At 42.0% G+C, this 22,742-nt stretch overlaps 1 protein-coding gene across 1 annotated transcript in view; it reads left to right on the top strand.

Annotated features, from left to right (window-relative positions):
* Nucleotides 1–22,742, top strand: part of nav2a (neuron navigator 2a) — a 104,367-nt gene that overhangs the window by 5,699 nt on the left and 75,926 nt on the right. Inside the window, exon 2 of the mRNA XM_034116206.1 lies at nucleotides 20,026–20,143. Within this exon, the coding sequence (XP_033972097.1) occupies nucleotides 20,026–20,143 (118 nt within the window). The remainder of the gene's footprint in view (nucleotides 1–20,025; nucleotides 20,144–22,742) is intronic.

The following is a 22,742-nucleotide window of genomic DNA, read 5'->3' as shown; positions in this document are numbered from 1 at the left end:
GTGTCAAAAAGTCCTTTATTATCACACACCGAAATCAAAACGGTTTCCCTTAGTTCCTGAAAGCTGACACTTTGGAGATAAGAGATGTCCCCCAGCAGCAACCATGCATGTGTTACAATCAGCATCAGGCAGGAGGAAGCCCGTGTTGCTGTTGATAAGAGCGACAACACGCCTCTCTCAGAGAACACAGGCAGAATGCGCTCGGATGCAGAGATAGCAGCAGCCTGAAGTCTGAGGCTGAAGAGGAGGCTGCTTCCCTGAGCCACCTGAGCAGCTGTTCACTGTGAGATGGCATAAATGGCTTGTGCAGTTTATCATGCAGCACACTTTACAGATGTTGAACCATGTTGGGGTCCAACTTTACTGCAGGATGGTATATTTAAAATGGTTACATTTGGATTTTGAATACATATTTCATGATATATTCACATGTGTTGTCTTGATAGCTGTTTTAGTTATTGGAGTGGAAGGAAATGTCCATCTGTATGGGACCTGTGTTGCTATTCAAATGTAGCACACTGGCTTTTTACCTGTTTTTAAATTGCCAAACTATTTGTTTAAGTACAGAGCCTATCGGCTAACCAATCACAGCAGACTAGGCTCTGGTTTCAGACAGAGGGTGCAGCACAGGCAGTATGAGAATATATAAATAAATATAGTAGGGCTGCTCGAATTATGGCAAAAATCATAATCTCGATTATTTGGGTCAATAATTGATATCACGATTATTAAAAACGACTATCCATTTACTTTGAAAACATCAATTTATTGAAAGAAAAAATGTGTAGTATGTTTTTAACAGTTGATTACCCTGAACTTTAAGTATAATTCAACTGAAAAACCAATAAAAAAAATAATATATATATTTTTTAAATAAATAATAATAATAAAAAAGAAAAAAAGAAATCGTTTTATTTCGATTATGTTGTTTTCATAATCGTTGCAAGCCAAAATCGTAATTGCGATTTAAAATACGATTAATTGAGCAGCCCTAAAATATAGCACTTGGAAACATTTCACAGTAGAAGCAATAGAAGAATTATACACACTTATGTGTACCCTAAAATGAGCATGGGAAAGCTTACATGTGTAACAGAGAGCTTAATGGGTGAAGGTAATGCATCTTCCTGTGATTATGTAGATAACGATACTACTTATCTCAAAGGTTAAATGTTTCTAAATAAACGATCACATTGCACCTTTTCCAAGAATATCTCTTTCAAGAGTTGATATTTGCGGTTTGGAGAGATATTTAATTTCGAGATTCAGGGTTAAGTTTAGTTTGATGTCAGGAAACACTTACACAATTAATCTTTCTTTCAATCAATCATCCTGGCGCTAGAGTGAATCAAAGAGATATTATAGTTTCATGTTCACCTTTTGGGTTCATCATATTGTCTTCAATTTCTTCTTGTGACATAAAACATTTAGGGTTTTTCCCCAGTTTTTACATAAACTCCTTGGAGCCCGAGTTTTCTTTTAGGATATACATGATCATATGGCAGTTGGCTCCAGTTGTAATGATCTCATCTCTGCCTAATGCGTCTCGATCAGATTCCACTTCCTGTGCGGTTGTCCCCGCGCCTTCCTGTGTGAGGTCATGGCTGAGGACATAACCATATTAATTAAGCCCGGGGCATCTGCTTCTCCTGAGTCAACCTCCATCCATTGATCTCCCCCCAAGGTGCCTCCTCTCCTCACTTTCTCTGCTTCCCTGCTTCCCTTGCGTTAGTTGTCACAGCGAGCCAATTGGTGGAGACAGACGGGTCATTGTGAGTGGCGCCCCCTGGGGAAACTGTGCTGCAGAGGCGGTTAGACTAACGCAATCAGCTCCATCTATGTCTGTAGACAGAAGGCAGTGTGGGGAAAAAAAGGAAGAGAGTGCAGGAGGTAGAGGTCAGCGCGGCTGAAATCACCCTCCCCAGAGGCCGTGCCCAGGGTCAACAAGGACCGAGAGGCAGGTTGGATAACTTCATGACCTCTGTGGAGACAGCAGAGAGCTGCTGATCAGGCTTTGATTCAACAAATCTAAGAATAATCTTGTACACTAAATAAAGAGGATTTTTTGATGTACAAAGCTGGAAAAATCAGAACCTCTCATACAGCTTAAAATAGCATCCAAGTCGTAAACTGTACAGTATATTAAATACATACATGCCAATTAGAAACACATCTGATTGGGTGCAACAGTGACCATACTGTAAATACTGTTCACCATCTGATCACATTATTTGACCCGCTCAAATGAAACCTAAAATGGTTTTGTAAGTCCAAATGAATTCACTGACACAGGTTGTAAACCATCTGTTTTAATATTCCATCCAAAGACATATTTTGTTGAAATGATAACCCAAAATATCTTTCTGAATTAGTTTCACCTTCAATACCTACTACAGATGTGCATTTCACTGTATAGGGTTTTTATCGCTAGATGTCAAGCATACTACTATAACATACCATAATATGGTACCATATATGTAATGGTTCATACTGTGCTTCCAGCTGTGGTTCTCAGCTGTGCTCTGAGTTTGATTTTAGTGTAAGCAGACATGAAGACAGCTATGAAATATTTCTTGGCTTTCCGTCAGCTCTCTGAGTGGGTTTTCACATCTCTACATTTAACTGTGCTCTCCTGCCGCTTCCGGAGCTTTTTTATTCCTCTGATTACAACCTGGATGCAATTACAATGTGTTGTTCTGCATGACTGCACTCGCTCAGTTCACACATGCAGTCTTTAAGCTTCCCTGATAAGTGTTGATTTCCGAAAATGGGGCTGTAAATCTGCCATTCAAGACGCTTCTCAGTTATACCAAACACACCGGATCAACTCACACATGCACACTCATGCATACAGGGTGCGAAGAGGACAAGTAATAAACAAGACATCTCGACCAGTTGCATTAAGAATGAATATGTATCATCAAAAAACATTTAAACATGAACTTTATTTTCATCTTTTAATGGTTTAAACTTATTTTAGGGATTACATGATTCTTTGTCAATGCTATAACAGCTTTTGTTGCCATGGCGTCCCAGTGTATCAGTTTAATTACAGATGTCTTAAATTACTTTTTTTATCCTTTTCCCAGGACAAATTGCATGTTTATTTGAACATTTGAACTGGGTTATTTGATACAAACACCATTTCGGAAGTAAAAACTGATTTGTTTAATACATGTATGAAACAATTTGATCTTATATTGTTCAATATAAGCACAACGTCCTCTGTATGTGCCATCTTTTGACATGAATTTGCTTCCGTACCCTATTATGTAAAGGTAGATATAAGTGACTTAAAAAAGAAGAAGTCAATAAAAGGACAAATAAAGTGATCAGTCTACCATTACCTCCAGTAGACCCCTGTCCACTTGCTTTTGTTCCTGTCTCTTTACCCCCAGCAAGTCCATATGTCCCACGCCCCCCCACCCCTCACCCAGAACGGAACAGCCAGGCAGCAGGGACATCCCAACCCCCCCCACCATCACCCCAATCTTCCTCTCCAGCCTCGAGAGCTGTGAGGTGGGGGTCCCCCAAAACAAAGAGCTCTCCTTGGTGGGGTTATCCCCCCCCATTGTCCCTGACACACTGAGGTTTATCTGGGACTGTGAAAAGAACCGTACTCAGCCCATTCACTGCGACTGCACTTAATGAGCTTGTTGAAGGCCTGAGCTAAAACTGTTAAACACAATAACTAAATGCTGACATATTCTCTTCTTGTTGAGCCTGGATGTCATTAAATCAATGCTGGTTAGGGGCAATGGGGGACCAATGTTTCCGTGGTGTGGTAGGCTGTAGATGGGTTTCTTTTTGTGGTGGGTAAAGCTTTGGGATGTACTGATCAGTCTAGAGAAATGACTGCATGTGCGGTCCAAGTTATATCTCTGCATGATGTCCTGCAAAATCCACTTTGCATTGTTTAGTTATGTTTGGCTCTAGGGATGGCAATGTTGACGGGTCCAACTACAAGATGGGTGGCCTTACCTTTTATTCTGAGACTCATGGTCCCCAGTGACTAAATTCCACTGACATTGATGATTCCTTAGACTTTTCTTAAAGCACCACAACCAGGGATTATTTGGTTAAATGTTTAAACAACTTTTTGTTCAGCAATGATATTGTCCAGTCAATCATCATCATCATGTGAACCTGCAAGACCAAAGGTACTCCCATCATCCTAGGCTGTACTTTATGTAATGCCCATTAGCAAAAGTTAGCATGCTAACACGCTCAACTGTTAGCTCACAAAGACAATAGAGAGGCAAAGTCCCGACCTTCTACTTCCGCCCCATGGGACCTTATTTCGGTAAATTATGTATTGAAGTCAATGGGGAGAGAAAGATTATCTTTCGATCCCGATTGAATTGTGCCACGAATTACACATATGATGTTTGTCAATTTAAAAGATAATTTTGCAAGTCAAAAAAATAAAAATGTGTCGTAAAACTGTGAAGTAACACTTTTTTTTGTGTGAAACGCTCAATGAACTACATCTCTGGTCTTGCACACGTCACCAACATCAAGATGGCCGTCACATTGGCACATTTCACCTCTTTCTTTTAGAATGAGGCGAAAAGTGTTTCCATGTCAAAAAAGTCACAGTTTGTCGTAAAACTGTTGAAATATAAGACTATGAAAAATACGCAACTAGAAAGACTACAAATCCCAGAGTCGCTTAAGTGATGTCATTAACGTTACACATTACACTCGTGTTACTCACCGAAACCTTGTAAAGCCGGTCCCGCATGCTGGCTCTTACGGAACCGACTAACTCCCCTTGTGTGTATGTACAGCTCTCAACATGCCCAGACTTGTAGTGATTTTCACCTCTTTTAACACTTTTCGCCTCATTCTAAAAGAAAGAGGTGAAATGTGCCAACGTGACGGCCATCTTGATGTTGGTGACGTGTGCAAGACCAGAGATGTAGTTCATTGAGCGTTTCACACAAAAAAAAGTGTTACTTCACAGTTTTACGACACATTTTTATTTTTTTGACTTGCAAAATTATCTTTTAAATTGACAAACATCATATGTGTGATTCGTGGCACAATTCAAACGGGATCGAAAGATAATCTTTCTCTCGTCATTGACTTCAATACATAGTTTTTCTGAAATAAGGTCCCATGGAGGTCCACCGGAAGGGGAGGGACTTCACCTCTCTATGCACCTGCAGCCTCTTAATGCTTCTATCAATACGTGTAGGTTTCAACGTGACGTCCTCATCCTAGAGTACTCTGTAGACAAAGTGATATTTTTTTCATTTTTGGTTGGTCTATCGTTAGTATTGTCGCTGGATTACCAACTTTGCAACTGAAGCACACTGCAAACAGCAACACAAAACTTATTTGAAAAAGAAACTGAAAAAAGCATGCAATGCAAAGAGGACTTAGCCAGTCTGTGAAATTCAGATCAAATCCATTTACAGTTAAACACTTTGAATGTCTAATGTATGTTGTTTATATTTCTTAATAAAATGCATAATTTCCCACGAGAAGATAAGTGTAAAAACGTTCGCTGGGTGCTTTAGTGTTTGACAGTGTAGTAACAAAACAGACATGTGTTCCTGTGAAAACATCACAGCTCATTACTTTATACTGTCTACATGGCTGTAGTATTATTGTTCTTTCTTGAAGCCTTTTTGGTGCAGCCTGCTGGAAGTGATCATGCATCCCCCTACTGTGGGAACTTATTGTAAATCTTGGGCCTTTCCCAAAATTCAAATTCGGCTTGTAATTTGTGGTCAGTGGTGGGGTGTGTGTGCACAGGGGGTTGGAGCTGGCTCAAACGGAGGGCATCCTGTGCTTTGGACACACATACGTGAATTCTGTACACATGAACATAAATACACACATGCAGCTGCTGCGATGTGATGTGGGTGACGGCTGATCAGAGACCTGACCGCTCCGTCTCTGCTCGGGAAAAGTCAAACTTGGCTTTTTTGAACAGACAGCAGAGGAGCTGGTTAAAGAAATAATAAATAGAAAAAGTGACGGTTAGCGTTGACTTCTGCGTGGTTTGGCTCTAAAGGCTGCACTTTTCCCCCTATTCAGTCTACTGTTATCAAGGGTGCACTGATCATGCCTTTTTTGTCATGAAGGGGGTAAACTCATCGGGGGAAGGGTGTAAGAAGGTTAAGAGGTCTGTTCCTTTCTCTTTATTTCTCCTCTGCAAATGACCGATGGTCCATTGAGGAGCACAATGTGTTGCCGTGGGCAGTGGAGGAGGGGAAGTGGTGGGGTCCACTCCTCCTTTGGTGCGTTTGGTTTGGCCGGCTCTGATAGCGGCAGCAGAGGCCGTGGAGCTCCTTTTGCCTTTCGTCTCCTGCGTTTATTTTTCCCTCCTCCGTGTCCCAGAGTGGGAGGAGAGAAGCTGCAGGCACTCAGCTCTACCCCCCCCCCCACCCCCCCAGGCTTACAGAGACCTGCTGGGGCTCGAACAGGCAGCAGCTCCACTATTTCCTCTGGATATACATGGTGCTTTCGCTCAGGACATCTTTCTAAAAACCTGCAACCTCCTTTCTGCTTTATTCTGAGGATTGTTTTGAAGCAGCTCTGTGGCGTCCAGTGGTTCTGATGGCAAGTATTTGGGCCTGGCCAGTCTGCCAACACTCCTCTTCAGTGTGAGGCAGGTGTCTCTGAAGAAGAAGGCTGCAAAGAGGAATATGAGTTTGATGTTTTGCCGCTGGGATCAGAACAATTTCACCATGAAACTGGTAGGCTGCACACTTCCAGGTCATCACAAAGGTCAAACACCAGGGGAGCAGTTAAAGAATGTTTTGCATTTCCCTGCATATAACACATCAAATCACAGCTTTTTACTGTTGTTGACAGTCCTTTTATCTATGCAGTGTTCACAACTTTATCCTGCCTTTCTTCCCTGGCGCTGCCGCTTCAGGACATGTCTCTCTCTTAGATTCTTTTAATCCACTGTGTGTTTATATATCAAAGAAAAGGCTTGTCTCATCAGCCCAAAGCCTTACAGTAGCCGTGGTGTTGGATTGCAGGCACGCAATGGATTAGTGACGGTCATTTTTATATCATAGGAAAGTGCTGAAGGCGTGTATCCCAGTTTCCCCCTTACCTGACACCAGCTTCACTTTGATGTCCGCATGGAAACTTAAAATAGAGTTTTGCAAAACAGCCATGTGTGTGTGCAATCTCTTTCAAGCATTTATGAGAAAAGAACGGTCTTTTGTCCTGCTTTTGTTGCCTGCTGTTTGGTGAGATATACGTACAATGCCACAGAGATGGTAAATATTCAACAGGGTCTGGGACACTGTGATAAAAACAGGTCTGGTCAGGTGCAGATAGGTCATGTGGTGCAAACAAATGAGAAAAGTAGGATGTTTGTAATGGTCTATATGTTTGATAAAAGTAGGAAGCAGAAGATGTCATTAAAATCCGTTTATACAATCAGCACCCTGTTGAGTTTACACACAACCCAGGCGAATGGCACTCTATCTATTTTCTTTCATATCTTCCTTCTTCTCCCGGTCTCTCCCTTTCTTTCTGCCATGGTCCTTATCTGGATCTGCTGAGCCCACAGAGGAAGGGGAGATGGAAGCAGAGGTTATTACCAGAGTCTAGAGATGAGCCGATAAGAAGGCTAGTTTAATTACACACCGCTAACCTCCACACAGCATGACTGACGGGATGCCGGTGGGCCACAGGGTCAGTGTGTGTGTGTGTGTGTGGTGTGTGTGTGTGTGTGTGTGTGTGTGTGTGTGTGTGTGTGTGTGTGTGTGTGTGTGTGTGTGTGTGTGTGTGTGTGTGTGGGTTGTGTGTGTGTGTGTGTGTGATGTGGTGTGATGTGTGTGTGTGTGTGGTGTGTGTGTGTGGTGGTGTGTGTGTGTGTGTGTGTGTGTGTGTGTGTGTGTGTGTGTGATGTGTGTGTGTGTGTGTGTGTGTGTGTGTGTGTGTGTGTGAAAGTGTGTGTGTGTGTGTGAAAGTGTGTGTGTGTGTGTGAAAGTGTGAGAGTGAGAATGACAAAGGGATTACAGACGGGCACACTTGAACATGTGCACACACTCCTAGAAATTAAAATGACCTTCTTTTTTATTATGAAGTGTAGTCGATGTCCGTGACCCTCTCTGTTCTAATACAGCTCTATTGATTATTTTATTGTCATGGTCCTCATGTCAACATATGACCTGCGCAGCTTAAATCATAATGCATGATTCATGTGTTTAATACTGATCATAGACATGCCTCTATTCTCACAGGAGGAAAAAACTGAATGGACCGTAATTGTTTTTTTAGTTAAGGTATTAAATGGAAGTTGTCATGTGATTCATTGTGGTACTCTATTGTATTACTATTGCATTGTGTAATACTGTGTGTAGCCTTCACAGACTCTCACTTGCCACAGCATGCATGTAACGGCTCATTTGTTTTTCCTATTATTATATGGAGGACCTTATGAACTGAGCAAAATGTTTCTGTTTGTAAAGGTTTACCTCAAACCCCCAAGCGGGATCAAAGCTGAAAGTGGGATTTTACTGTACCACTCCTATTCAGCCTAAAGTTTGGGAATCTCTTAGTAAACATTTATATTTGGTTTTGTAAAATGTAAACCATGCTGTAAAATGTCGAGGACGAGGATAAAATGTGTTGCCACTATCATTCCCGTACAAACAAACAATGTCAAAAGACACAATAAGTACACTCTAAAATATAAACAAATGAAAATAAAATCAATGAATACAAAACAAATGCTCAAAGTTAACATGCAGTCAATATTGTGAGTTTTAGTTGAACCCGGGATTTCACAGGTAATGTCATTAGAATAGGGAGGGATGAAACCCTCTTCAATGGTCACACATGCAGAGCACACGGCACACACAGTGAAATGTGTTCTCTGCATTTAACCCATCCTAGTACCAGGAGTCTAGTACTAGGAGCAGTGGGCAGCTATTGTACAGCGCCCGGGGAGCAATGAGAGTGAGGGGGGAAGGGGGGTGTCCGGTGCCTTGCTCAAGGGCACCACGGCAGGGCAGGAGGTGAACTGGGACCTCTCCAAGTAGCAGTCCACACTCCATATTATAGGTCTGGTCGGGGACTTGAACCGGCGACCCTACAGCTCTCAGTCCAAGCCCCTACTGACTGAGCCACTGCCGGGTAATGCACATTAGCCTTAGTTTACTTGAAACCGGCCAAATGGATGACATATTTATTTGAAATATTCAATGGGAGGCCATGCAATAAAAGGTTAATAAAAGCCTTTTCAAACACAGTTGAGTCACCTCCAAAAGCATTGATGTTGTTGAGTTTTGAAGCTCTGAACTGAAGTCACATTGTAGTGTGCAGACCTTCAGTGCTACCATACCACAACTGCAGATTGAGGATTTGTTTCTTAAGGACCAGGAGGCAGCTGTCTCTGCAGAGATATCAGTTCTGTCATCGCACATGGCTTGCTCAGTCATACAGTTCTACTAACAAGCTAAGCCCTCTTTAACAACACTTGCTAGGCTGCTGTGCCCTCATGTGCATCATGTGCATGTCTCAGGATTTGTTCAAAACACTGCTGTGACATTTCCACTGCAGCAGCCAAAGCACCAATTTACAGGGGTTAAAGTCCCTGTATTCATTATTCAATATTATCATAGTTTGGATTAACTTCTGAATATTTTGGCATTGTCGGATAGTGAGGGTAAATGGTGTACACAAGCCTTCTTGAAACTTTTGTGTGGGCTGCAGGGCAAACTCTTGCGATGTGAGGGTAGATGTTATCCACCCACCAGCAGTCATTTCCTAACCAGTTTATGTATCCCATGTACAGATGACCACACAAGCCCACTTCGTCGCTCGGCTTTCTGATGGATGAGTCGACTCTGTTTCCCAAACTGCGGAGATCTTGCCAATTAGTTTTGTCTACCATGTGCATGGTGTGGCCTCTATGCCTCACAAAGCCACATGTCTTTCAAGTGCCAGACAGAGAGCAAGCAGATACATGAGGGCTCGTTTTGAGCGGCCTGCTACAGCTTTCTGTGGGCAAAAGCCACTTGAGAGGCCTGTGTGAGTACAACAGGGAGCGGAGGGGGGTGAAGGAGCTGCCAGGGGACCCACAGACCAAAAAAAACATGCATGGTGCATCGTGCTCGGATCTGAGAAGAAGAAACTCCAGATGCAGTCAGTGGTGATGGAGAGTAGGGCGAAGGCAGATGTCTGCATGACTTTCTCACACTGTCACTTTTTCAGTTTTTTCAATCACCCCTATCTTCCTATGTCTCAGTTTATGTTTATTCCCTGTGTCTTCCTGTCCCTCCCCAACGGGACAGACACTGACATCTGATCGTCACTACAGGGACGTAACATAATATCATTTGTAGACATGGTTGTCACAGGATCTGCTTGTGTTTTCACTAAACTACACCAAGGTGGTTTGACTCACTGGGCTCCGTTTTGCTCAACTATTGGACACATGTTGTAAAATTCTTAAAAATCACAAGATTAATCTTTCTTGGTATATTTTCTTTATTTCATATTTCTTGTCTTATCTCACTGAACGTGAATGAAGCAGTCCTCCATTGTCTTTAGTTTGTCTTGCATCATGCAGCAAACTAAATAGAAAGTTGCGGTTTAAACAATAGCAGCCCTAAATATAAAATTCCATATTGACTTTAGAATCAAACTAAATTGATATCAGTACCTATCAGACATTTATGTTGGAAATATTAGAAGAGAGGCAGGATAACATGCAACCAGCACCTTGTGGTCAAGTGAGTGTCAGTGTTAAGCACAGGGCTGCTGGAGTCATTGTGTCCTGTAAAAAGCATCACAGCAGCTGGCAGAGCAGACTGCAGTCCTCTGTCATATCATACGGACCAGGGACACTGATTTCCCAGAAGCCATCTGTCTGTGTCTGCTAGTGTTCACTGAGAGCCAAGCAGACAACAATTCCCCTCGCCCAGTGTTGACTTATTTAAGCTGGGTGTGTCTCTGGTCACTCTTAATGTTAGGTGTGAAACAGAAAGTAACATGGACTATAAGTGGGAGACTTTCACCTGCATCTCTCCTCCACTCCCTCTCCTCCCTTCTGTTAGATCGTTGAGCAAGTGTATCCATCATTTTCCCACCAGCCATCTGCTAGCAGGCACTGACTGGGTCAGAGGGGATGTGTCGCCACATGTCGCCCTCTGCCTGCAGAGAGCCTTTATCGATGACTCAGGCAGCAGGAGGGGTCTCCGACAAGAATATGTTTCGCCAAAGTTGACTGCACTTAACACTAGTGTGTAGATAAAGGGGTCACCCTTCACCTGGGGGACAAGCCTTACACATGGCTAAGATAATAGAGGTTTCAAAGTATTTGTTTTGCATAAGAAATCTGAGGAAAAGATCAAACGCTGACTATGAGATATAACACAGTGGGGAGGCAATGCATGAAGAATTGGCATTACACCAATAGCTAAAGTCCTTCTTTTTTTAACACAGAAATATTTTTTTAATCATTCAAATCCTTTGTTACAAGCCCTTTGTATACTTGGCTGCTGTGTGTGTTAAAGTTTGGCAAGCATGCCTTCATGAAAGAGGATTATTGCAGGCCTTGTTAGCCGTTGTTTGTGTTACTCTTTTTAAACATTTATTTAAGCAGCATTATGTCTGAGCACCAACGAGACCATTATGCTTATTGTTTTCTACATGCCTCTTTGATTTGCTCAAGTTCTACTTTATTATGATCCCTCAACCAAAGTAAATGTTCTTAACCCCCTCAATAAAAGCATTTTTTATTTCCATTACCTTAAAGGTAATCTGTACGGCACTGCTTGTCAGAGTCCAGCTTTAGGCGGCAGGGGGAAAAAGTGTGGTGGAGTTGTGAATAGTTACCACACCTGCTTTCATATTTCTGAAGTTTTAGCCCAAAAGCACAGATGTGTGTCCTTGAGACACTCCACCAGTGTGTTATACGTTTTTCTTTCTCTGGAGCTGCTCTGAGGCCAGCAGTGGAAGTGTGTGGTTGCACTGGGCAGCTTTTAGGTGTGAGTTTATGACTGTGTATTAATATGGAGGCAGTGCTGATGTCAGCTCAGCACATTACTCTGCCTGTTTAAGTTATAACAGCTCAAGACATTGAACAATGGCTGGATTCAAACAGTAGTACAACCCTTTGGGAGGAGATCTGAGACCTCCCATGTTGACCTATGTTTCATGTCAGTGTGCGCCCTGTAATGCACAGCACCAGGTGTATCAGAGGAAGAAGACACTGAAGTGTTCTGTCAGTCACCGTAGGGAACTCTGTCACATCAAGTAGAGACATCCATCACATTTACACCACCTGTCTCCATTACAGGAGGCGACTTAACTTCCTTTTAAGTTGCCTTGATGACCACATATAATGTTGAGATAGCAGAGCACATATCATAGCTTTATTGAGAGAGAATACGTTCTTAATTTGGCTGTGTTACCTAGAAAATCGACAATATTGCTGAGCTGTGAGACGGCAGTATCTTTCACTGTAGAGCAGGACAGGCAAGAATGAACAGAAACATTCAATGTAATAGTTGGGAGTGTTTGTGAATCATCACTGACCAAGCAGCTATACATTATATCATTCCTACATCTGAGAAATTACTAATGGTCTTTATTGCCGTAGAAGTTGATTTCTCTTAAGCACTATGATGGCGGCTGAAACATTTCTGAATCATACCATGATGAAATACGTTCTGTATCTGCTTCACATGCTTAGTTACAACTATACAAATATGTAGAGGACATGTCAGGGATCTTTACTTAAGTGCCCAAAAACAAAGCATTTTGTTGTGGGTGGTCTATCTTTCTACCAGTATAAAGAAGAGGGATTCAGTCAGAGTGTCTGACTCAGAGTGGATGACACCCAGAGAGGGAAAGAGGAGTTCAGAAGTGTCAGAGTGTCTGCAGCTTCAGTGTGAAGGGGGGTGAGAGAGGTACTTATAGAGAGAAGTAAAGTATGCCCTGCTCATACAGTCAACAAGCCAGACAGACACACAGAGCTGTACCAGACATGTGAGATGAGGAGAAGTCATCAAACAGCCTGGCTATATTTGCCCTCTCGTCTCGGGTCTGCTGGACGTTTATGGATCTCTAGTTGTTTGCTTTGCCTGGTGAGCGCTCTTTTTAAAAGGTGACCGGCCTTCATGGAGGAGTATGGAGGCCTCAGGGTGCCAGCCAGGAGCTACAGCCGCTTCTCCTGCAAGAAATTCAAATTGGTAAGAAACTAATGAGGAAGAGAGGGGAAAACGTTTTTAGTTTTGTAAGTGTTCATCAACTGTCAGGGTGTCTTCATTAGGGCTTTCCTTTGCAGTACTTGGTTTTGAAGCATCCCTGAAGTCATTGGACAAAAACATGAAGTAAACCAATCACAGTGGAGATGAAAGTGTCTGTGTCCACCACAGATTTGAACTGAGGGGTGTTATGAGAGAAAGAGACTCAAGAGGAAGCCGGGTCAGCCTGAAATAGAAGCGTCAGGGTTAGAGCCAGATCTCCAGGGGCAGCCGGGATTTATTTTAGAAGCCCTCAAAAAGAGAGGCAGGTAATAGACACTGTGACTTTCAACACATTAAAGAAAGCCTTCTGTTAGGATTTGCTCTCATAAAGTCCTGGATGAATGAAACATGGTCAGCGGACGTGGCTCTACACTTTGTTCAAAAGTAGATTTCCCCTTGGAATGGTAGAAGAAAGCACTGCCATCAGAGCGTGTCTTCTGAAGACTCAGCACTCGGTTCAGTGCCGTTACCTGAGTTATAACGAGAGCTGTTTTAGGTCCTGAATGTTTCTCGTGAGAGATAGCACTTCATAGCGGCTCAGGTCCTGCTGTGTTCCCTTTATAGTTCTAGCTCATGTCGGCAGATTAGTTCATAATGGCGTGTTAAGTGCAGCGCTTTTCAGGTTGCCTACTGAACCCTGAAAGTAATACGGCTAATAGTCCTGAAGTTATCAACATAATTGTTTCTGGAAGGCTGTGTGTCGTCAACGTAATGTGAGAACTGCGCTTCGATGGACGGACCTGAGGTGTAGTGTGTTACTCTTGTCATGTTAAAACGTGTTGCTGCTTGGTTTGTGAATTTCATTCTTGAAGTTCAGAGGGAAGACTTAATGATCGAGAGGTTGAGACAAAGTCATTCTCTAAGTTATGAAACACTTTCAAAACCTGCGGGGTGAATTTGAAATGCACCCCATTATCATTTATGTTGAGTTTGTTTTTGTAATTTTAATTAATTCACCTAAATTCACTGCTTAAGTGGTCATCAGGTTGCAAATACTTTAAGTTCCTCTAGGATCTCATAGTCTTAATTGTATTCCAAACAGACTCAATTGTGATGAAGTTAAGCAAGCATTCTTACATTTGACCATCTTTTTATAAAAGGGCAATATTTACAGAGTGAAGGGATTCTAAAACCTAAAGGGCATTTTCAATTTCCACCAACAACTCCCTTGTGTACGTCCATGCCAACATCACAGCAGTGTTTGCTTAGCAAGCAGTGAACAAGTAAGTGTCAGTGCAAACAACTTCAGAGATGAAAGAGTGAAGTAAAACCTGCGAGACACAGTGAAAGTTACTCATACAAACATGGCCACAAGAAACACTAAACCACATCTGCTTCCCTCCTCCTTCTCTATAATCACCCTTCATCATGGTACATCGTGACTTAACTCACGACTCTGCAGTTGAGCCATCGGGCCAAAAACAGAAAGTCAAGGACGCTCTCTGTGTGATGCCCTGGCTGCCCTCTGCCTCCCCCCGGCCAGCTGACCCTGCTCTGCGGGGATGGCCTCTATGCGTCATTCCCTTCTGTAGGCATCGCACACCAGCTCGGTGACTCAGCAAGCAGAGGCAGCAGGGATGCTGGATGTGAGGCAGATTTGTGTGTTATTGTGAGGGAGAAAAAGACGCAGCTGTCTGAACCGGTGACTCATCGCTGCTTGTCACAAGCTTTGAAGAGCTGACTCTGTATCATTTCAGAAGGTTTAAATTGGATGTGATTATGTGAAACATGCACATGGACACAGGCTTTCATACATTAGTGACAGAGCATGGTTGGTTGTTTACAAGACTTCGTTTTCGGTAGTTGCTAATCTGAGTTCAGTGGGAAGTCATAATGTTATTTTCTGTACTGTAACATGTGACGGGGTCAGAGTGGTTATGCAGGCTATTTTTTATTAGTTTATTTTGATGGCCGTGAACAGCATCTGCTTTTTATCTAAGTGCCATGCTTTCATTTCAAATAGTTTTTAGTTTTTTACTGTTATTAGTCTTTGTTAAAACAAAAAATTCCCAGATTTAGTTTGTGAAGGTCATAAATTCCACAGTATGGAGGTCAATAGACCAGATCGGCCACAACTGACATTTTCCATAAGGCCCTGACAGTGTGAATGAGTCAGTGTCATGTTTCTTTCTCTGGTGACAGTAATGTCCCTGACATGAATTTACAGCTCCTAAAAAAGACCCTAAATCCTGGGAGGAGAGGAGAGGGATTACTGGGAGTTTCTGGTAATGGAGGGATTTTCCCTCCTCGAAAATGTATCTTTTGAACTTCCGACTTGTTGATAGGGATCACTCACTGAGTGCTGATGTATGTTGGTGATGCCCTGGTTACTATGTAACAGCAACAGCTTTGTCATTTTTATGAATTGTTGCATTCTGTAAGGCACTGTTACGGGTAATCAGTGACTGAAACCAATCTCAGAATGCATTGAGGCAAATGCAGGAAACACTCTTGACAGGTTGTGGTTGAGGGCTTACTATTAGACAGAGAGGAACGGCAATCCAAACCTCAGACCTGGTACTTTGGTACTTCAATTTTGTATTTTGAGCAGTAGTCGGGGAAACGCGCCACAAAGTACCACGTTACAGTAATGAGATTACATTTGTCTGTAAAGCAGTAGTTCACCGGTTACTGTTAGTTCAGCAGTAAATACATTACAGTTACTAAGCGCAAAATGATTTTGTGACTTGAGTTACTTTAAGCTCTTCAACTATTTGCAATGGGAGGACAGTCAAATAAATCAAACGACCCTGTTCGCTTGCGCAACACTCGCAGGTTCATGGAAAAGGAGACTGAGTGAAATGGCATAGTTGCATAGCAGAGATAAACAGGCTTGTTGCAGCATACATCACAGAGGAAATGTTGCCCGTTTCAATGGTGGAATCGCCATCTTTCCAAAACATATTGAGCGAGATACAGGTAACAGGCGGCCGCCATCAGACAGTTGCCTTTACACAGGCAGCCGTTGAAGATAAAAAACAATCTAGACTTAGCAATGAGTCCTGAAATAGATCAGTAAACCTATAATCGCAGAATAAGCTATGAATGAATCCGACATTTTGTTCAATGTGAACTTGTGATATTTGACACGCTTTGATACTTGGTGCTCCGTACGTGTTTCATTTGGCCCCTTTCTACTTTGCATGCACTGTGTTGTGGGATAATACATTGACTAGTTGATCTGAACACCACCCTCCACTCAATTATTTTAATGGATCACATCATTACAGTATTGATTAATCAGTCGTTTAAAACCTTTGGGATTTCTGATTACATGTTCTGTTCAATATGCAGAGTGCCTCCCTGTGATGTAGAGACTGGGCTGGAGTCATTGTCACCTAATTATTGTCCGATAGATATTGAGTCAAAGCTCCTCTTCACTAAGCATGCAGCTTATTAAAACGCCTCTCAGATCAGCCTGCTTCTCATCAGCCTGCACCTTATCCTTCTCCCTTTCTGTGACCTTGCAAGCAATTTTCAGATCACAGAAGCTTTAATAAAGGTGCGCTTAAACACACATGATTCGGATTAATGCATGGTGTCTTTTTTTTAATGTTTAACTAATCGCCAAGGTCCTTGATTTACAGAGATTGGAAATATATTGTTGCACTTTTGTTTGCAGTTGAATGGACGTCGGTGTTATGTATCATTGGGGATGGTAACATTAGTCATAGTCGCATTCATTTTGTTTTCACTTATGAGGCTTCTTCCTGTTGCTTGAGTTTGCCCCATTTACATTTTTGTTATATTATTATTATAAACAAATCAAGTTAAATAAGGATAGATTAAAGTTGGCTGTTCGATCATTTATGTTTTTGGAAAGACAAGAGGGCAGAAGAACTCGACACACAGCTCTGACACATTAGGCCTTATACAGCTGCTGTGGCTAACGTGGTCGCTAACACTTGCCTTCAAGAAGACACATCAAGAAGTAACAGTGGTGAGCTTCTGGTAAACTTGCCATTAGAAAAACCAATGTTCACTTTCCCTTTATATCTGTTCAAGTCTCAACCAAGTCCTGAGAAAATGTGTCTCCTTCCAGATACACAAAATGTGTTTTGAAAAGTTTAATTCTGTTGTGACTTGCCCACTTCCCCTTTTTCCTTATTCCTTTTACAACCTGAAATTGCCCCCCCCCCCCCCCCCCCCCCCCCCTGCATGACCCTCTGGTGTCTATCTCTGACTGACATCTACCCATTTCACCTTGATTTTAATTACACTCCAACCCCTCAATTTACCTGCCCGAAACTACTTCAAAGAAAGAATACACACAAAAGGCCCTGAACACAGCACTTCAGCACCTTCTTCTCTGTGACCAACTAGGAGTGTGAATCGATCCTAATCCTGTTGCTTGAAGGCTTTTAAGCCCTACGTCTCACTCAAGAGGATTTTTATAACTGTTCATTTGTGTTTTGGTATGCAGCCAGTGCGATTTAAACATCGCTCCGAGACTCTTTGAGTCTAATGTGTGGTCGTGTACTCTCATAAACCTTTTGCATTTAAGCTTGTGTGTGCAGAGGAGTACATGTGTGTGTGTGTGCGGCTTTGAAGTGCGCACACCTGTTGTAAGCCATCATGAGAGCAGTGATTCATCCGATGAGTAGCATGGCAGAAAAGCTCCGGGTCTGTTTACAGTGCAAACACAAAGAAACAAGGGGTCACGGCCATGTCACACACCTCTCCATGCACGTTGTGTGTCCAAGTTTGTGCTAAGGTTTGACCTTAACAATGCCGTGCACTCATTCAGTAATAACCAGTGCTCTCGAATTTCCCAGTAAGTTTACATGCACTCTTGAAACCAGGTTCTCAAGAGTAATTAGGTATAAAGTGTAGTTGCAATCTGATAACCTGATTTAAAATGTGCTCTTTATGCAGCAGGTCAATTATCATGATTTCTCCCCCACCCTCAACCTTATTTATATTGTAAGTAAATAATGTAGTTATGTTTCACCCTTAATGGGCAATAATCTTAGAATTTTATTTCAAAATGTTACGTTTTGAAAAAATAAATTCAAACAGATTGTACTGTTCCGTTTAAAGGTGGGGTAGGTAATTTTGGAGAAACCAGCTCGGGTGCGCAAGAATTTTAAAATACACAACCGGAAAAAATCTGCCACTTCCTTACAGAGCCCCTCCTCCAACACACACGAATGCACACATGACCAATGAGGGCACGAGATAAGTTTGTGCACAGATGGAAGGCTGACAGGCAGGTAGGCCATCCAGTTATTTTAGCCGGGTCGTGCTTTTTACAGTACCACGGCTTCCACAGATGAAATTCTTTTATGGATTTTTTGTCAAAGCACTTAAGATATTCATTGCTATCGGGATGTTAAGAGCATTCCATGGAATATAACAAAAAGTGTATCTCGAGCCGGTTTCTCAAACTTACCTACCCCACCTTTAACTCTGCTGCTGAATATTTCCACCATACGAATGCATCACTATCATCAACTGTATACAATAAGTCTCCTTGATGCCACCGTCTGGACTGTGGAATTTGGTTTTAAACCCTCTGTGGGTTTTTTTGTACTAGATTTAACTCTCATGAATTGAAAACACAATCTAAAAGGGTTAATATTGTAAACTGGACAACATTTTGTGGCAGTGACCTATCAATCAAAAGAAGCTCCGCCCTAAAGCATGTGCTGCTTTATTGTCTATTGTACTCTAAATGGGCACATTATCTAAAAAATGTAGAACATGCTGTATTGTGTTAGACTTCAAAACTAGTCTTTGAGACATTAAACTCGTCAGTGAAATATGAATGTAAAACATTTAGTGAGAACCAGTGCTTTAGCTTTTAGAAATAATGCAGATTTAAGGCTCTTACATTTTTCAGACCCAGGAGGTAGACGGTAGAAGCGATACATTCCCCCAATACAGATGGTTGTAAAAAGGGTGACATTTAGCTTGAACATTTGAAGCAGTAGACTACTACAGAACAGAAATAATCTGAAACATACTTGAGTGTCTCTTCTCTGTCATCTTTTTCACCTGACTGGCAACACAGCTTTTGGGTTTGTGTGAAACCCAGAGTAAGACCTACTGTAGAGAGAGAGATGTCTTAATATAGCCAAGCTGTCAGACATGTTTCAGATCCCTGGGGGGGGGGGAAAGTGTTCTGAAGTTACTGCCGTTTACAGACAAGCCTGACAGTATTGCAAATCAGGACGGTGCACCAATGCTTTTTATTGTGCCAAAAAATGTCAGTTTCTCAAAAATAAATGACTTTTTATTAGGAATAATGTTCTGTGCAAGTTGACATCAACTTTTCCATGCCTCTTATTTTTATCTCACCAGAAATAGAGACTCACTTCTCTTGAGGAGAGAGAGTAAAAAAGAGAGAGTTTGGCGACTAATTATCAAGGCAGCTATTCAGATTATTCAGATGCTTGCTCTGCCCCCCGCCTCTCCTCCCCCCAGGCAGTGAAGGGTCTTTTCTGTCCCCAGAGAGTGATGTCAGCATGGCCCATTGAAAACAGCCGCCGTGGCTGCGAGATGAATGCCCTGGCTGAGCACAATGGCCCCAATTTGAATACCACGCGGATATATGCCAGATCGGAGCCCCAACAAAAGAAAGAGGGCTACTCTGCTCCCATTCAACCATGTTGTTATTTTATTAGAGTCGTAAACTTGCTTCAACCATTTATACCTTTTGTAGTTTTCAAGTGTTTATGGAGTTTGAAACACGTGGACGAGCTGACAGGGTCGCCCCCGATTTTGGACTGGATTTTATGTTTGTTGGCTGATAACTGAACGGCGTGGTTGTGTTTGTGTCTGAACGCAGATCTACACGGACTGGGCCAACCACTACCTTGCCAAGTCAGGAAACAAGCGTCTGATCAAGGACCTGCAAACAGACGTCGCAGATGGAGTGCTGCTGGCTGAGATCATCCAGGTCGTAGGTAAGGAAAACACACTTCTGATCGCAAAATCTGCAAAAAGGAAAATAAGCTCCGATCACGTGCTTGCTAAAGAAAAAAGTCAAACATGTTGTCAGCTACTTTTAGAGCTTTGACTGACCTTAACCAAACAAATAGCTTCATCTCTTCCAAAACAAGGGGCATCACCATCCAATAACCAGCAAGGTGAATCACTTTATTATGTATTATATGATGCAATAATGTCAGTTTGAATCATGTCAAGAGTACATTTCATCCTGCACCATTCAATATTTTACTTTCATCCAGCGTTGATAACGTTTGGACAAAACACTCACATTTTTTAAATGTTCTTTAGCTCCCAAAATGTGATTATCTATTAAATGAAGCAAAGAAAAACTCACTTCGCCTAACATTAATATGTGAGAAGAAAACAACTGCAAACAGGACATCATTTCTAAATACAAGAACAAAACATAACTGCCCCATGAAGCCCATGAAAGTATACCTAAAAAAGCACATTTCCGAAGTAACCTGTAAGGTGTTTACCTGTACTACGTATTAATCACAGTTCCTCTCTTATTTGTACACACATATTAATCACATTTCTCAACACCAAATAAAATCATTATCATTATTACATTCACCAACAGGAATTTTAGACCTGATTTCCGTGTGTTTTTAAAGACTCATGTGAACTAGGATGACCTGGTTTGGTTGTAATAGTGGGCTGTTCCTCCGTCTTTTTGACCCTCGCCCTCGTCTGTCTCATCATCGGTCCTGTCATTTTGCCTGGCCATCCTCAGCCTGTCATTTCATGTGCCGACAGCTTTGAGGCTGAAGCATCCTGACACCAGCTGACCGGTGACTCAGCATGTCACTGACTGTCTGCTCCCAGCTCTAACCCTTCACTCTGACCCACATTTCTACTTCCTATGCCCCGTATGGCTTCATGGTGCACAGAGAGAAATCTCACTGTCATACTGTAGCTGTTGCATGTGATTCTATTTGGAGAGTTGAATGAAGCTTGACAGCCTCTCTTTCTCATACCACAACGTTCACACTGGCTCCAGCTTTTTATCCTCATGATGGAAACTTCAATATTTCAGATTATTCTAGAGATGTTGACGCTTTTAACAACACCAACAGTCAATCCTGCACACATGGAGGTTGTCTTTAGAGCAGGGGTGTCAAACTCAATTTCATCGCGGGCCACATTACAAAATTAGATGCATTGTGGGCGATGTAACCAATAATAAACGTATTATATTCTTTGCAAACTCTTGCGGGCCACTTCAAATGAAGTCGCGGGCCTTGATTTGACACCCCTGCTTTAGTGTAACTGAGCTTGTTGTAGTGGAATACAGTCAGGCTCTAAATACTCCCAGTGACTAGACCCACAAACTAAAAGTAGATTTTGTTCTGGTTATTTTTTAACTTTATAGAGGCCTTCTGTTTTGCTGGCCAGTGATTGACCCGCCCATACTTAAACAGTTGACCCTGATTCTTCTTTGCACCTCAAAGTTCTTCCTCCTGAGAAGAGACTTCATTAAAACTGTAATTCAGTTTCATAAGTTTAAATGAAAGTACACTTCCTGAGTACCTGTCAAATGTTTCTGCATTTCTAGAAAATGAACTAATGAACTAAAAAAAGTTCCCGGGGTCCGAAAGTGTCACAACATTCATCCCCTTCATTCAGTACTTGTGTATTCTCACAATACCAAGCTTACATACCGTATATACTGTACTCTTGGACAGCTGATCATCGCTGCTCCTGCCCTGCTCTTAATTGAAAACAACACGAGGCCAGAGGCGTCCATTCCCCTGTTCCTCCTGCTGCCTACTCTCCATTCGGAGATAAACCTCAACACCACATAAGCGCCGGTGAAACAGGAGCTGGCCTGCTGCTGCTGCTTCGAAAAGCCATACTGGGACCAGATATGGCACCACAGTAGCTATTGGACCAAACTTACATCCAAGGTCAGGACGTTGGAAGAGGAACACCTTCAGTGAAGTTTGTTGAGCCCATCCTGAGGGGAACCGTTCAGATTTTGTGACCTTTAAAGATAGTTAAGATTGGGATACTTTCTATCTTTTCAAAGAAACCTTTATATGGTGTGGCTGCTGGCTTTGCATCAGTCAACCAGGCAAAATGTGTCTAGTTTTGTGTTTAACATTTATTTTGGCATAATTTGTGTCTCAAAATCACACAGGAGCTATCTCTTGTGACAGTGTGCAATTTATCAGGAAGCAGACAAATATTCTCAACATTAGTATTGTTTAATTAATGATCATGTTATGTATTTACACATTTATATTTGTAGGACATTTGATTTTACACATATAGTAATGGCAATGACCAGTGTTTCTGGCCTGTAGTTTTCCAACGCAAAGTTTTTTAAAGATCTTTTGACTGTATTGTTTTTATATCCTACACCTTCAACCATTATTAAACCTAAATAAATGATTAATTAAATCAACATGATCAACATACAGCTCTGAATGGCAGCCATTCCATTCCAGTGTCTGTTGAATTCCAACACAGATAAATGTTGTCAGTAGTTTATAGAATAAAACTGCAACATTTTCCTAAAACACAAACCTATAAAAAATTAAACCAGAC

The sequence above is a fragment of the Trematomus bernacchii genome, unplaced genomic scaffold (assembly GCF_902827165.1).
Source record: "Trematomus bernacchii unplaced genomic scaffold, fTreBer1.1, whole genome shotgun sequence".
In the NCBI taxonomy this organism is placed as follows: domain Eukaryota; kingdom Metazoa; phylum Chordata; class Actinopteri; order Perciformes; family Nototheniidae; genus Trematomus; species Trematomus bernacchii.
This window is presented reverse-complemented; position numbering and strand designations above follow the sequence as displayed.